We start from the raw sequence: 12,922 nt of genomic DNA on the forward strand, positions 1-12,922 counted from the left end.
TTAGACCACCTCCACATCACCCCTGCCACCTGCTCCTCGATCAAAGATTTCCTCACAGGACTACGCTGTCAGCCCCTACTGTGTGCCCTATACATCTATGACTGTACCCCAAGCCACCCAACCAATATCTCTGTCCCCCCCCCCCCCCCCCCCCCAGACCTGCGCTGGCTGCACTTCCTCCGTGTCTTGAGAAAGAATAACCTAGAAGCTGCCGCTGGCCTTCTACCGCTCCTCAGTGAAGAGCGTGCTCTCCTGCTGCCTTGGTGTTTGGTACACACTACTGAGAACTGCCCCAAAAAAATCATTGGCTGCCCTCTGCTTACCTGGAAGCAATCACAGGTGACTCCTTGCACCACCACATGTTCAACCTGCTGCCCTCTGGTTGGTCATTCAGGTCCCACACCTCCAGAAGCACAAACAGCATGGTCATCTCATAAATGAGATCAGTACAGTGATTCCAACAAGTGGATGTAAGACAGAGTGTACGGCTGCATTTTTCAGTATCATGGTTCCTGTAAACCATTTACATAAAAAACAATAATTAAAGATAATTAAAGAATTGAGACCTACAGATAGCTAGTAACTATAGCTACCTGTGTTAGCACACTTTATTATTTATTTTTTACTGACTAACTAGCTTCTTTTTAAAATCCCCCCCCCTGTAGGATTTGGAGTTTTGTTGATTTTGCACTGGCTTCACTTTCTACCCTGGTGTTTGTCAGTTTACTTTACCTAAAACCACAATCTTTTCCCTAAACCTATTATTGCTGGTGTCAGTGGGTCAAGACACTGATGCCAAAGGACACGTAGAAAAATAACAACAGGAGCATTTCTAAGCTCTTCAAAGTACTGGGTGTACTTAGGTATGGTTGTCTCGTGTCGTACTGCAGCACAGTTGCCCTTAATGATCCAGGGCCGAGCACGTATCAGTTTGTTTCAGCATCTCGCCTCCTTTCTTGGAGTGGATACACTTTTGAAAAATGTTGTCTGTTCATTGGTTAGGAAGTGGTTATTTCAACTCAGATAGCCAAGTTTACTATGTCAATATGTCTATTTACTCTGGAGAAGGCTGTAAAACTGAGAAATTTGTCCAGGATGGGTGGATCAATCAGTAGAGCTCACTTCTATCTGATGACAATACTGAACTGAGTTGCTCAGGATATCCTGAATCTTTCTGTCAGTAAGCACTGCCGTTTTGTTAGCTGGCGTTCATAAAACTTTGATCTAACATTGTTTGACTCAGACACCTGGAAAATTAATCCTGACAATATATTCAACCTGTTTAGAGGGAAAGTGATTTTTAGGACACAGAAGCCTAATATTAGCTGTTGTAATGTTAGCCCATAACCACCCGCCTCATTGTCAGTTGGTCTTTACTTTATTGATTTAAAGAGCACTCTACACAGGATAAAAACCACAAAGTGCTTCACAATAATGGTCGGAGACAAACGAGACCACATGTCTAATCTGCTGAAAATAAGTAATTGTAATAAATTGTGAGTAAATAAGAATATTTATGAATGTTTTTGTGCGTTACAGCCCTGAGTTTGATTCAAAGGATCTGATGATGTGAGTTAAAACAGGGCTAAGATCAGGACCTAACGTAATGATTTCAAACCTTTTGCTCATTCAAATCCATGGCAGCAGTGCTGAGATTCTTGTCAACAATAAAATCCAAGTATTAAACAGAAGGTGTTACAGATTAGACATTGTTCATATCCAAGGACCCAACCTCAGACAAAACCAATCCTTTTTGATTTAAAAACATTTGTGATTGGGTTCAGTCCCAAAAACCCTCGTCTGTCCAGCTCAGGGTTTTTTGTAGCTTTGATTTTCTTAATCTTACCTATGTGTAAGCCTCTTATCTTGACTTTATCTCTATCCCTATGTCACTCACAGCACACAGTCATCTGCATATAAGAACAAATAACTGGAGGAGCAATGTTCATCTCGTTTATATTAAGTAAGGAGGTTCTCCACAACTGATTCTGCATTTATTTCTTCTTGTAGTCAGGTAGGAATTTCTTCCACTTCATGTTCTGCAAACAGAACATAAGAAAAGTTCATATATTAATATATTGCTGCTTACAGTAAGAACTGGAATACATAGTATTCTTTCAGGCTTACACTTTTATTCCAGGTGGACTTTGACTTCTTGGTCTTCATGTCGTCCAGCGTCTCATAAGTGTTGCCTTGAACAGCGGCTGCCTCACCGGGGATCTGCTCGTAGGTGTCATCTCGCAGCCTAGCAGGAGTTGTCGCCGGAGGAACCTCAGCATACATGTCATCTCCTTGCTGGGTTGAACGGCTTTCAGACCCCTCAGAGGCCTGGTACAGAGGGTTGGATCTTGATATTTCCTGATCATCATTGTGCTCTTCTGACCTGATCACGCTTTCATGGGGTGCGTGGAGAGAATAGGTTTGGCAGGTAACCCTCTTTCCTGGAACAGGCGATGTCAGAGATAGACTGCTGAGCTGGTTGGAGTACTCCTCCTCTGTGGTGTTGTTGTCCAGTTGTGGTAGGGATTTGCTCCTGCTCTCTACTTGTGTCGACTGAGAGGTTGTGATGCCAGGAAAAAGATCACCAGGGTACATTGTGTCAGTTGCATCAACTGAGTCTTTGTTAGGCATTACTGCTGAATTTGTGTTTGCCATGGTTCCGTCTGCTCTGTATGCGTCCATCTGGGATTTCATTGGATGTGAAGTTGTATCAGGCAAGGAACCACTCAGGGTAAATCCTAGAGGAGTCCCTCTTTTTGGTCCTGGAGGCATACCCTTAATAAAAATGAGAGTGACAAAGTAGTCCAGTTACACAATTCACTAGCATTTCTTTAAATTAAATAAATTTCATTAGATTTTATTGTATTTAGCACCAATTCATGACAATATTTGCCTCAAGATGCTCTATATTTGCAAGATGAAGACCCTAATATTTGAGAGAAAAGCCCAAGAATCACATGATCTACTTTTACCAAGCACATGGGCACGATGGAAAAGAAGAACAACTGACTGGACGTTGAGTCATTTTCACAGAAAATTTTGACTTTTAGTCTTCTGAATGAAAAGACGAACAACAATGAATTTTAGTCTAATTTAGGCATCAAGATCACCTAATTTTTGTAAGATTATAGTTGACTTAATCTAAAGTTGATTCAGTTAACAAAAATATTAAGTGTCCAAGTTTGACCACGTTGCTCCAAAAGCATATTATTTTCCATGAAATCAAATGTTCATTAAACGTTCAAGTGTTGAGATGTTGTTGTGTTTTTACAGAGCATGGGAAATAGGTTTTCCATTTCTGAAAAGAAAGGTATACTGTTCCCTGAGGCAAATCAATGTGTGTGAAATTTTAGCAAACAAGGAGATTACTTCTGATTGAATCACTTCCAAACTCGCGTCACGTTTATACTCAACTTTCTTTATGATTTGTTCTCATCTCTCCACAATATTTTCATCTAATTTTCACTCGTTGAAAAATGTGTCAATACATTTCATCATTTTTATCCTTTTGCATTATTTTTTATTTTAGTTATCATTTTGCTTTCATCAGAAAAAAATCAGTCACCAAAATTAACAGTGGATCTGCCAGATGGCAGTACAGCATACTGGAACTGTAGATATTACAACATATTTAACATTCATCTAAAGAGCTAGTATTATCTATAGGTGAAACTGAAACACTAAGTCTGAGATTTTATTCTCAATAAAATTGAGTAGATTTAAACACCACCTCAGAACAGGCAGGACTTTCTGATGTAATTGTGATTTTAGCAAAAGTGACATGCAGGTGCACTGTCCTGCTGAAAGTGGCCATCAAGTAATTCTATGGCCATGAAAGGCTGTTCAAGCGCGCTCTTATTAGGCTGTACATATGCAGGAAGCTGCAAAACACCGTTCTGTGTCATATATAAAATTGTGTTTTTTTTGTACGTGTGTGGAGTCGAGTAAGGAAACACATTTTCCACACATTAGTAAACCTTTGTACCTGTTTGCTGAAGTTAATTAAAGCACACCAAACCAGATTCTGTGTACTTCAAATACACAGTGGCTAAAGAGAAAATTCAAGACCACTGTTACCCTGGCCCAACAAAGATCTCTTCAACAGCAAGGCATGTAATAGAGTAAGAGTACGGTAACTTAAATACAGGCCTCTCTCATACTGGATGGCAAGACTGTAAGGTGAAAGCATAGCTCCCATCACTGACAAACTAATAAGTTCTAAATGTTATCAGAAAATTCTACAGTAAAATATCAGGAGAGTGGTTCATGCCATAAACGTGTAACAGCTCTCAGGTCCAGAGTTGACAAACAGCGCAGTAACTGTTTAGTTGCAGTTCTTGCTGCTCAAAAGCATCACACCCGATACTGAAAGGTTCACACTTTTCTCTTACAGAAATGTAACACTGGATCATTTTTCTCTTTTTTTGGATCAGTGCTTTATTTGTCTGTATTACAGGTTATGTCACATTTTAGGTCATATTTATGCAGGTTTCACAAATGTTAAGAATTACTGTATTGTTTTTGGTCCATGTTTGTGCTTGTAATGCGGTTCTTATCATATACATATGAAATATAGCTCTTATATTATGTTACTTTGCAATCTTTGTCGTGTTGATGCACAAAATGAGCTTTAACTGTAAAGTTGGATTAAACTGATTTTGCTGTTGGATGCTGCCACTGAAAGCAAACATTTAATTATTGTGAAATTGTGTTGCATACCTGCACACATTAGCATAATTTGCATATAAGTATGCACGTGCAGTGTTTTACACAAATTTTCTCTTACATGATTCTTGAGCTATTGAATAAAATTAAATGTAAAATTGTAATTCCCTAAGAAGTATTTTGACTATAAAGCTTTGTATGTGGTGAGATGCACACTTTTAATTACATGTTATATAATTACAGCACTTATAATTCTGTATTCTTCAAAAAGGACAGTTCAAGTGTCCAGCTTACCTGGGAAAGAGACATTGCATCCACAGACACCGTCCCCGTCAGCTTTCTGGCTGTGGATTTCGGTGGTATGGGTGGCTGCACTGCAGGAGGGTCATTTTGCTGCTGAATCCTTTGATTAGTACCCACATGGCTGTGATGATCACTTTTCTGATCCCACAGAGTCCGCAGTGCCTGCACGCTCACCCCAGACATCTGTTTGGTGTTATAGTTCACCACATCATACAGTTCATTTGTGTCCACCTGAAAATCACAAGCAACATTATTGTCTAATAATAGCTTCAACAAGAAAAACCAGACAGATGTGGAACTGACATCAAATTCAGTCACATGTTAAGGTATGATTAGCTTGTGGAGACCAGACTGCTGTATTTAAGGATTAGACATTGGATGAGATTAAGGTTTAAGAATTAATTTGCTATTATGGAACTAAACATGCAAAAGATTGCAAGAACTTGACTGATGCAGTGGGAATGAACATCTGGACCTTTGCTAGCAACAAGAACTTTTGAACCAAGCTTTACATACCCAGGGATGGAGCCATCTAACCAGCGTTATGATTTCTCATAAACTTGGTGAAATAAAAAACAGCAGGCCCTTCTGTTTATCAAACAGTGTTTGGAAGACTCTGTTGCACTAATATGGTCTCAGAAAAAAGAAGCATTTGGGAATGTGTTCCTGTCCAGTCAACAAAATAAACTGAGAAGCACTCGGTAGTTTTTATTAATGCTAACAATTAGCAGTGGTGTTGAAGATGTAACTAAAATGGCCAAATACTTCAGGGCATTGAGAGCAAACACCTAGTTTAGTTTCATCAAAAAATGGCAACTTGCAATTTTTATGTTGCTAATAGTTTTTAATGGATTTTTCTTTTATTGATTAAAGTTTCTTCAGCTCTTGTTCTGTGACAGTCATGAGTTAAACTGCTATACACAACAAAATCCGTCAGTTTAGGCTTAAGTGTTCTTTGGCTAGAAGCTGCTGTGAAAGTGTCTCAAAATGTCAAAGTGTACATTCATGACGGCCTGCAGGTGGCAGCACGTGCTCTAAAAACTGAAGTGACAAAAGACTAGAGGAGGCTGCACAGAAAATGGACAATATACAAGCTTCACCAGTGAGTCCTGAGGACATTAATGAACAAAGCTTGCTTCAAAATGCAAGTGAACAAAGGAGGGAATAAAGCAAACAACTGATAATAAGTAAAAACGCTGACATATCTGCAGTCTAACATCCAAAGCACTACAGATGAATCTTGCTGCTCTGAACACAACAGAATGTCAACAGAAAAAATTCTTACTAACATCAAGGGAGACGTTTTAAAAAACAAATCAAAAATAGACGTATTACCTCATCACCAAGAGAAAAGCTGAAGTCAGACATAACCGAAACATGCTCGTCATCACTTGCAGACAATTTAGAGAAAAATAAAAGGAAAGGATGACACTGACATTGTGAAAGTTACGTGGATTTGAGACAAAAGCACTGATGCATGTAAGCCAGTAACTGTTTTTTCAAAATCACATATAAAAGGCTAACAGGTGCTGATGGAGAGATTAGTGCAGATATCAATGGTTCCACTGCAGCATGATATTGTGCTGCAGTGGGACCATATTGCATCAAAACAAGCCAAACTGTGCAAGAGAAAAGAAAGCAAAGGGAAATATTACAAACTCTGGAAGAAGAGCATAAGAAAGAAGCTTATAAGGGAGAAAGACTACAGGTTGGTCGTATCCAGTCAGCTAAGAGCGCACCACACCCATGTGACAGATCCATGGGATCTCCATCTCCTGCTGTTGCTCTACTAGCACAAAGTGTTTAGGACAGTATAACGCTGAGCAGACTACCCACACCGGAACCAACAGTGTTCAGTGGTGAGCAAATCCAATAGAAAACCTCCTTAATGTCACTGATAGACCAAAAGGGCATCTCTGCTGCTGATAAAATACATTTTAAAAAATCCATTGGTGGCCCCACTTGTAATGTCTACAAGGCATGTTCTGGAAAAAACATAATCAACAATACGGTCAGGCATTTGTTTTTCAAAGAGCATTTAGAGAGAAGCTATCAAACCTGCCCGAAGGAACTTTACAGCCTCCATAAATGGCAGCAATGCCTTATGTAAAGGGCCTGGAAATATTGAATGACAGTGAGAAAAATCAGAAACTAACAGAGAAACTGCCTGTTACAAAAGCTTTAATAGAAGTGGAGAGTTTCCCAGTTTCAGTGCCACAGTGTCATTCCTGTTGTGGAAATCATCTGGAACCCAGTTACCTTCAACTCTGCTCTTCGCCCAAGTTGTGCAGCGACAGTGAGAAGCTAAAGTACATTAAAAGGACCAAGCACCAAAACAAATGTACACTGTGACAAGACATCAACCAGATCACATGGGGAACACCAAACTCACATCAGCTTCACAACTGCACAAACCTCATAAAAAGGTCTCTAGAAGACAGAAGGACGTATTTGACGGCTAATAAGCTGTGTTATGGCTTTTTGACCTCCTAAGACTCAAACTCTTCCACAGCATGCATTTTTAATTTCTCTTTGCTATTTGGGCTGATTGGGACCTGATGAATGTAAAAACAAAGAATTACCTGATTTTTATTTATTTATTTTTTTTACTACCTGATTTTCGTTTCTGAGAAAAAATCCACATATGAGGACATTCGTTTTAAATTTCGATAGAACAGTGTATAATATAAGTGGTGGATATCAGGCCCTTGTACAGCAAAATTTTGTATTTTCATCCAGACATCCTAAAATGTGATGTCCACATATGTGGATGCCAGGTCCTAGGAGGTTAAAGCAAGGTCAGGTGTGAAGGATTGTCAACACTGTGACATTTCTGTGAGAAAGCACAGTAAAACAGTATCTGGTCTCCATGTGAGCGGTTACACCTCTGCAGCACACACCCACCTCCCTCCTGCCTATCACCAACCATAGATTAACCCCTCAATAGTGAAACAGGTCTCCTGATTGGCTGCGACTGCCCCAGAGCACTAGCACCCAGACGAGTGATACTTTGCAAAGACGATGAGGGTTACACTGTTCAAACATTTAGGGCAGAACACAGTTGTTGGTTTATCATCTTCCTTCAAGACAGACATGGTGAAGACCTTCTCCCATCATGTTGGTATATAAGAGATCCCTCGACTACCTGTAATACAGTGTGGAATATTGTCCACTATTGCATCCACATACAACCCACTGGGATGTACTACTACCCATCTTCTCAGTAGAAAAAGAATCCTGCAAGAGATGTCAAAGCACAGGATGGGATGACCCATTGCCTGAACATCTGAAACTATGGTAGGAGCAATGGAGAGAGGACTTTGCCAATCTAGAGACAGAAGGATAGGCAGATGTTGAAAGCTTTGAAGGATGAAAAAGGAACCGCATCCTTTTTTAGATGCAAGCACCATTACCCTTATGGAAAAGATATATATAAATCTTATAAAGTTTGTATCTGTCTTGTGTGAAACTTGTATGAAAAGCATACAAGAGTGAAAACAGATATAAGATCCCTAGAAAAAGTATATAAATGAAACTTGTATGTTTTGGATTCTTACTAAAACAATATATGAAAGTGGCCGCTTTCATGAGTAAATCATATACGCCTTATAGCAGCAGCAGCTGTCTCAGTCACAGTGAGTAACATGCTCAGATAAGAGCTGTGTTACAGCAATGTGGAAGCACTCTTCTGGACAAGCTCTAAAGCTGTGCCGAGCTTCATTATACATAAATAATGAAGTACACTGTTTTCCCACATTGGTTGTAAATAGCACGCAGAAGATACACAATAGCACAACACTGCAACAGTGGTTTTATATGGTTTTATGTCCCCTCCAGTGATATACCATCAATGAAGTCTGGCTACTGGCTCATAAAGATTAAGTCAGTTGGTTTCATCCCACACCTGTCAGTGTGTGGTCTGTTGGAGACCAAGTAAACCTGTGGAAGATAAAAGAATGAGCAATCTCCCTGCAGAACGAATGGAATCCTTCCCACCCGCCACCTACTCTGGTGCCACCTTTGAGTTTTTGTGGCGTAGACTGATCGGCCCATTCAAGACCAAACAGGGAGGCAAGGAACACAAGAAATACGCCCTCCTGTTTACATGCTTTAGCTCTTGTGCTGTTTATGTTGAACTGTTATGGAATCTGTCAACCAATGCTCTCGTCAGTGGTTTGCATTGCTTTTTTGCACTATGGCGCTCAGTCAACAAATTAAGTGTGACCAAGGAATCAGTTTTATATGTGCCAGAATGAAATGAATGCAGCTCTGGTGACGTTCCTCATAGAAAACAAACCCACGATAATCAAAAACAGCAAACTGCTTGGAGCACTCACTAACAGTGATGATACAGCGTTCTGTAAAAAACTGTTTCAGTTACAATGTATGTACAGTATTAAATGAAATAGTTGGGAGTGTAAATTGCCTCCAATGCAGTGTGCTGTAAAGGTTTGTAAGTTTTGAAATGCAGTTATTTCTTATTATAAATGTTTTGAGCCTTCCTGTAATAGCAAATGTCTTATTTTGACTGGAGCTTTACGCTCGTAATTACAGAAAGGTAATAAAAAAAGTCTAAAACAGCAAAGGAAGCTAAAAATTACTGAGAGAGAAAAATGAAATACGGAGAAACAGGGAAAGTAAACAAGGAGTTGAGCTCCATCTAACATGGCAGCGAGGTTAAATATGTCTGCTACATGTGTTTAATAATTTGGGGGTTTTGTATATAGAGGACTTGCTCATTTTCTTTTGCTAAGAATTTTTAATATACTTTTCTTTTGTTGTTGACACGTATGCTGGTCTGTGATAGTATGAAGCTAAGCTGCTGAAATAAACAGAGTTCAGGCTTAAGTTTTCTTCAGCCTGGCAGTGTGCTAAACAGAGTACGGGAACAGAGAGGAGAATTTCATTTTTGAGGAGGAAAGCAAAGACATTCCAGATATTTCAGATCTGCTCTCAGACGCAGAACGGAAGGCAGATCTCGCATTTGCTGGTGATTTGCATTTCTGCCTCAGACACTGAACCTGATTTTATACACTCCTTTTTTCTCACAGAACAGGAAAGCAAGAACTTAAAAGAATTTGCGTTTTTATTATGCATAATTGTAACCTCTTTTTAAGATGAGAAAAAGACCAGGCAAAAAGGCAACAATCCCAGTTTCTCATGTGGCCCCGTGTAGAAATCGGTTGTGCACCCCTGTGCTATACAAATACAGGCCATTTTACCCCTGTTTTACATCTATCAGAGGTCGTCTGAGGTCACGGTGAAGTACCCATTAATTTCAAGCTCCATATTACTTTGGGGAGGTTTGTGGTTCAGATTAAATTCATCTTTTTACTGGGCCTCTCAGTTCATTGTGTGGCAGTGTAATCTCTTGGGTTATTTCCTGTGTCATATAGTTCACACTTCCCAGTGTTTTCCTAATTCTGGGATGACTGCTTTGGGGCTTCTTTGTTCTGCACCAGCCTAATCAAATGGCTGTTTGGTTCATTCAATCTGCCTTCTGTGTCTTGTGCTTGGGTTCCACTTCTATAAACCCTGACAGCCTCACCTCATTACAGCTGGAGGTCAGATATTCTCCAAAGGGCTGGATGGCGCTGACCTTGTAGTGTTGGATCAGCTCGGTGAGACTGCCGTATGTCTGAGAGTCTCCTGATATGATAAAATGTCCGTCTTGATTTTGGGTGATAACAAAATGGCGGCACCTGTCATTACCCCTTGGGAGAAGGCAGAGAGAGGAATGAGGAAGAATACTGAAACAGTTCAACAAGGTCCAGTTGACATGATTTGCCTTACTTGTAGGACAGGATGTAGCCAAAGGCTTTATCACTGAGACGAATGAGAAAACAGCCCATACTTTTATCCCTCAGGAGATCCTCTGCTTCCCTGCAGCGGAAAACAAAACCGATCCAATTGAACAAACCGGCAGTCAAACTGGATTTGAAACACGTCATGAAACTATTCATTTCACTCTTACATCACTCAGAAAACAGAGCTCTATTGATGCTGAATCCAGAGGTAACAGTTTTAACGCTCTAAGCAAAATTCCTTGGAAGCAGGGGCAGCACAGCCACGGCCTTTCATTAAGAGCCTTTTGGTCATTAATGTCAACAGACTTGTAGCTAATGGGCTATAACTTACAACTAGCTCGACTCGTTTTTATGTCGAATGCCAGTTTTTAAGAAGGAGCTTTAATCTGAATAGCATGACGCGAACAAAGACAATTCATATTTTACCTCATTTTTGGCTGTGATATTAATTAATATGGAACAGAATATTGGCTGCTTGTTATTTTCTGAATACAACTCCTCTTCTCCCAAACATATGTAGCTAAACTTTTGCTTTGAAAAAGTCATTGAGGTAAAAGTATGTGGGTGCTTTCTGCAAAACATATTTAAGTATAAGAAAACAAAGCTCTTAGTGCATGTACTACTGCTGCAACACTAAATTAAACTCTACATCTCTATTTTATTCCAATCACTACCAGTGAAAAGTAATTAAAAATGGATTCTATCAATCCTAAAATAAATCAGAGATACAAATACATAATACGTTCACCTATATGTGTTTCCCTCGTCTAACACCAAGTCAGCAGTCCTAACGTGAGGTATAAGGTAGCATGGAATGAAAATGATATTCAAACTCTGCATTTCCTCAGTAGCTACCCACAAACACGGACAGTAAAACCATAATAGTGATGGGAGATATTTACAGTAGCCTATAAGTGTTCAAATGAAATCACAAGTAAGTGATGAAGCCGCAGTAAAGCAGAAATTCTTAAACTTCCTATAAAAAAGCCTATTTTTTTCATGTGCTCAGTCATCAGGAAACCCCAGAAAGTTGATTCTGTTTATCTGGACGTAGCGTTCTCAGTGGGAGAAATGTTTGGTCAGTCATCAGAGTGACTTCTTCACTACATCCAGATGAACAGAATCAGCTTTCTGGGTATCTTCTCTTCACTAGTCTCGTGTCCTGAAGCAAAGGTCTTTTGTATGCTGCTTACTTTCTTGTAGCAAGGCCTTGAAACCAGTCAGGGAAGTTTCCATTGTGCTGGATGAGCGGTGCCTGTGTCTCAGTAAACCATCGAAGCACCAGCTCCTTCAGGCCCCCTCCTTCCTGTGGTTCCATATTCAGCTCAACACCCGACCTCTTCTCCGTCCACATCCATATGTGAGCTGCTGACAGAGCACAGGTGATACAGTGTGCATACTCTCTGCTCTGATGTAATACTTCTAAAGGAAGCAGAGGTGCCTCATTTGACTACTTCTGTCTCTCATCTGAATCGGGGTATTGTTTCAGTTTATCTAGTTCATCTGCCACCAGCTTTTCTGCCTCACATTGCACAAGCACTTTCATTTTACTATCTGTGTTCCTTGTTCCAGATTGAACTTTAACAGCTTGGCCCAAAGTAAATATTTCATTTGGTTTGTACCTTGGATTAACAGATCTATACAAAAACACATATAGCTTTAGATGACCTTTCCCCCCCATGTTCCTTTTCATGGTTTCTAAGCACACCCAGTCTCACTCTCTCCCACTGAGCCTATATAAAACTACTAATGTCACAACTTAAAGCACATTATGTGCACTGCATGCAAAGGATAGAAGTCCAAAGTTACATTGTTCATGTGCTATGGTCAACAATAATAAAACTTTAAAGACTATTAGCGAAAAGCAAATGCAGCAAAGGGGGAAAATAAGAGAATCGGTAAAAAAAAAAAACATACAAGAGGATATTACTGGACATCTATAGGAATACAAGACCAACTGGAAAGCCTGACTATTAAGATTTCAAAAACATTTTCGCAAGGGGGAGCTTAATAACTAGAGTTAGACTCTAATTGATTGAGAAGACTGAGCAGACTGAAGGGTAAAAGACTAATAAAAACAAAAAGTAACACTGATAACAGGGATTACTAAATAAAACAGGAAAAGAAAACAACATACCTACCCAACG

General features: G+C 39.7%; 1 protein-coding gene across 1 annotated transcript; it reads right to left on the bottom strand.

Moving 5' to 3' along the window:
* Positions 1-1,377: 1,377 nt before the first annotated feature.
* sh2d7 (SH2 domain containing 7) lies at positions 1,378-12,145 on the bottom strand. Its single transcript, XM_084924743.1, has 6 exons — positions 11,969-12,145; positions 10,762-10,851; positions 10,517-10,682; positions 4,960-5,199; positions 2,128-2,775; positions 1,378-2,039 (listed from the first exon to the last, which is right to left on the bottom strand). Exons 1-6 carry the CDS (start codon positions 12,127-12,129, stop codon positions 1,995-1,997), a joined length of 1,350 nt encoding a protein of 449 aa, XP_084780869.1. The 5' UTR covers positions 12,130-12,145; the 3' UTR covers positions 1,378-1,994.
* Positions 12,146-12,922: the final 777 nt, after the last annotated feature.

The sequence above is a fragment of the Perissodus microlepis genome, chromosome 1 (genome assembly GCF_051167445.1).
Source record: "Perissodus microlepis isolate ML-2025 ecotype Zambia chromosome 1, ASM5116744v1, whole genome shotgun sequence".
Taxonomy (NCBI): Eukaryota; Metazoa; Chordata; class Actinopteri; order Cichliformes; family Cichlidae; genus Perissodus; species Perissodus microlepis.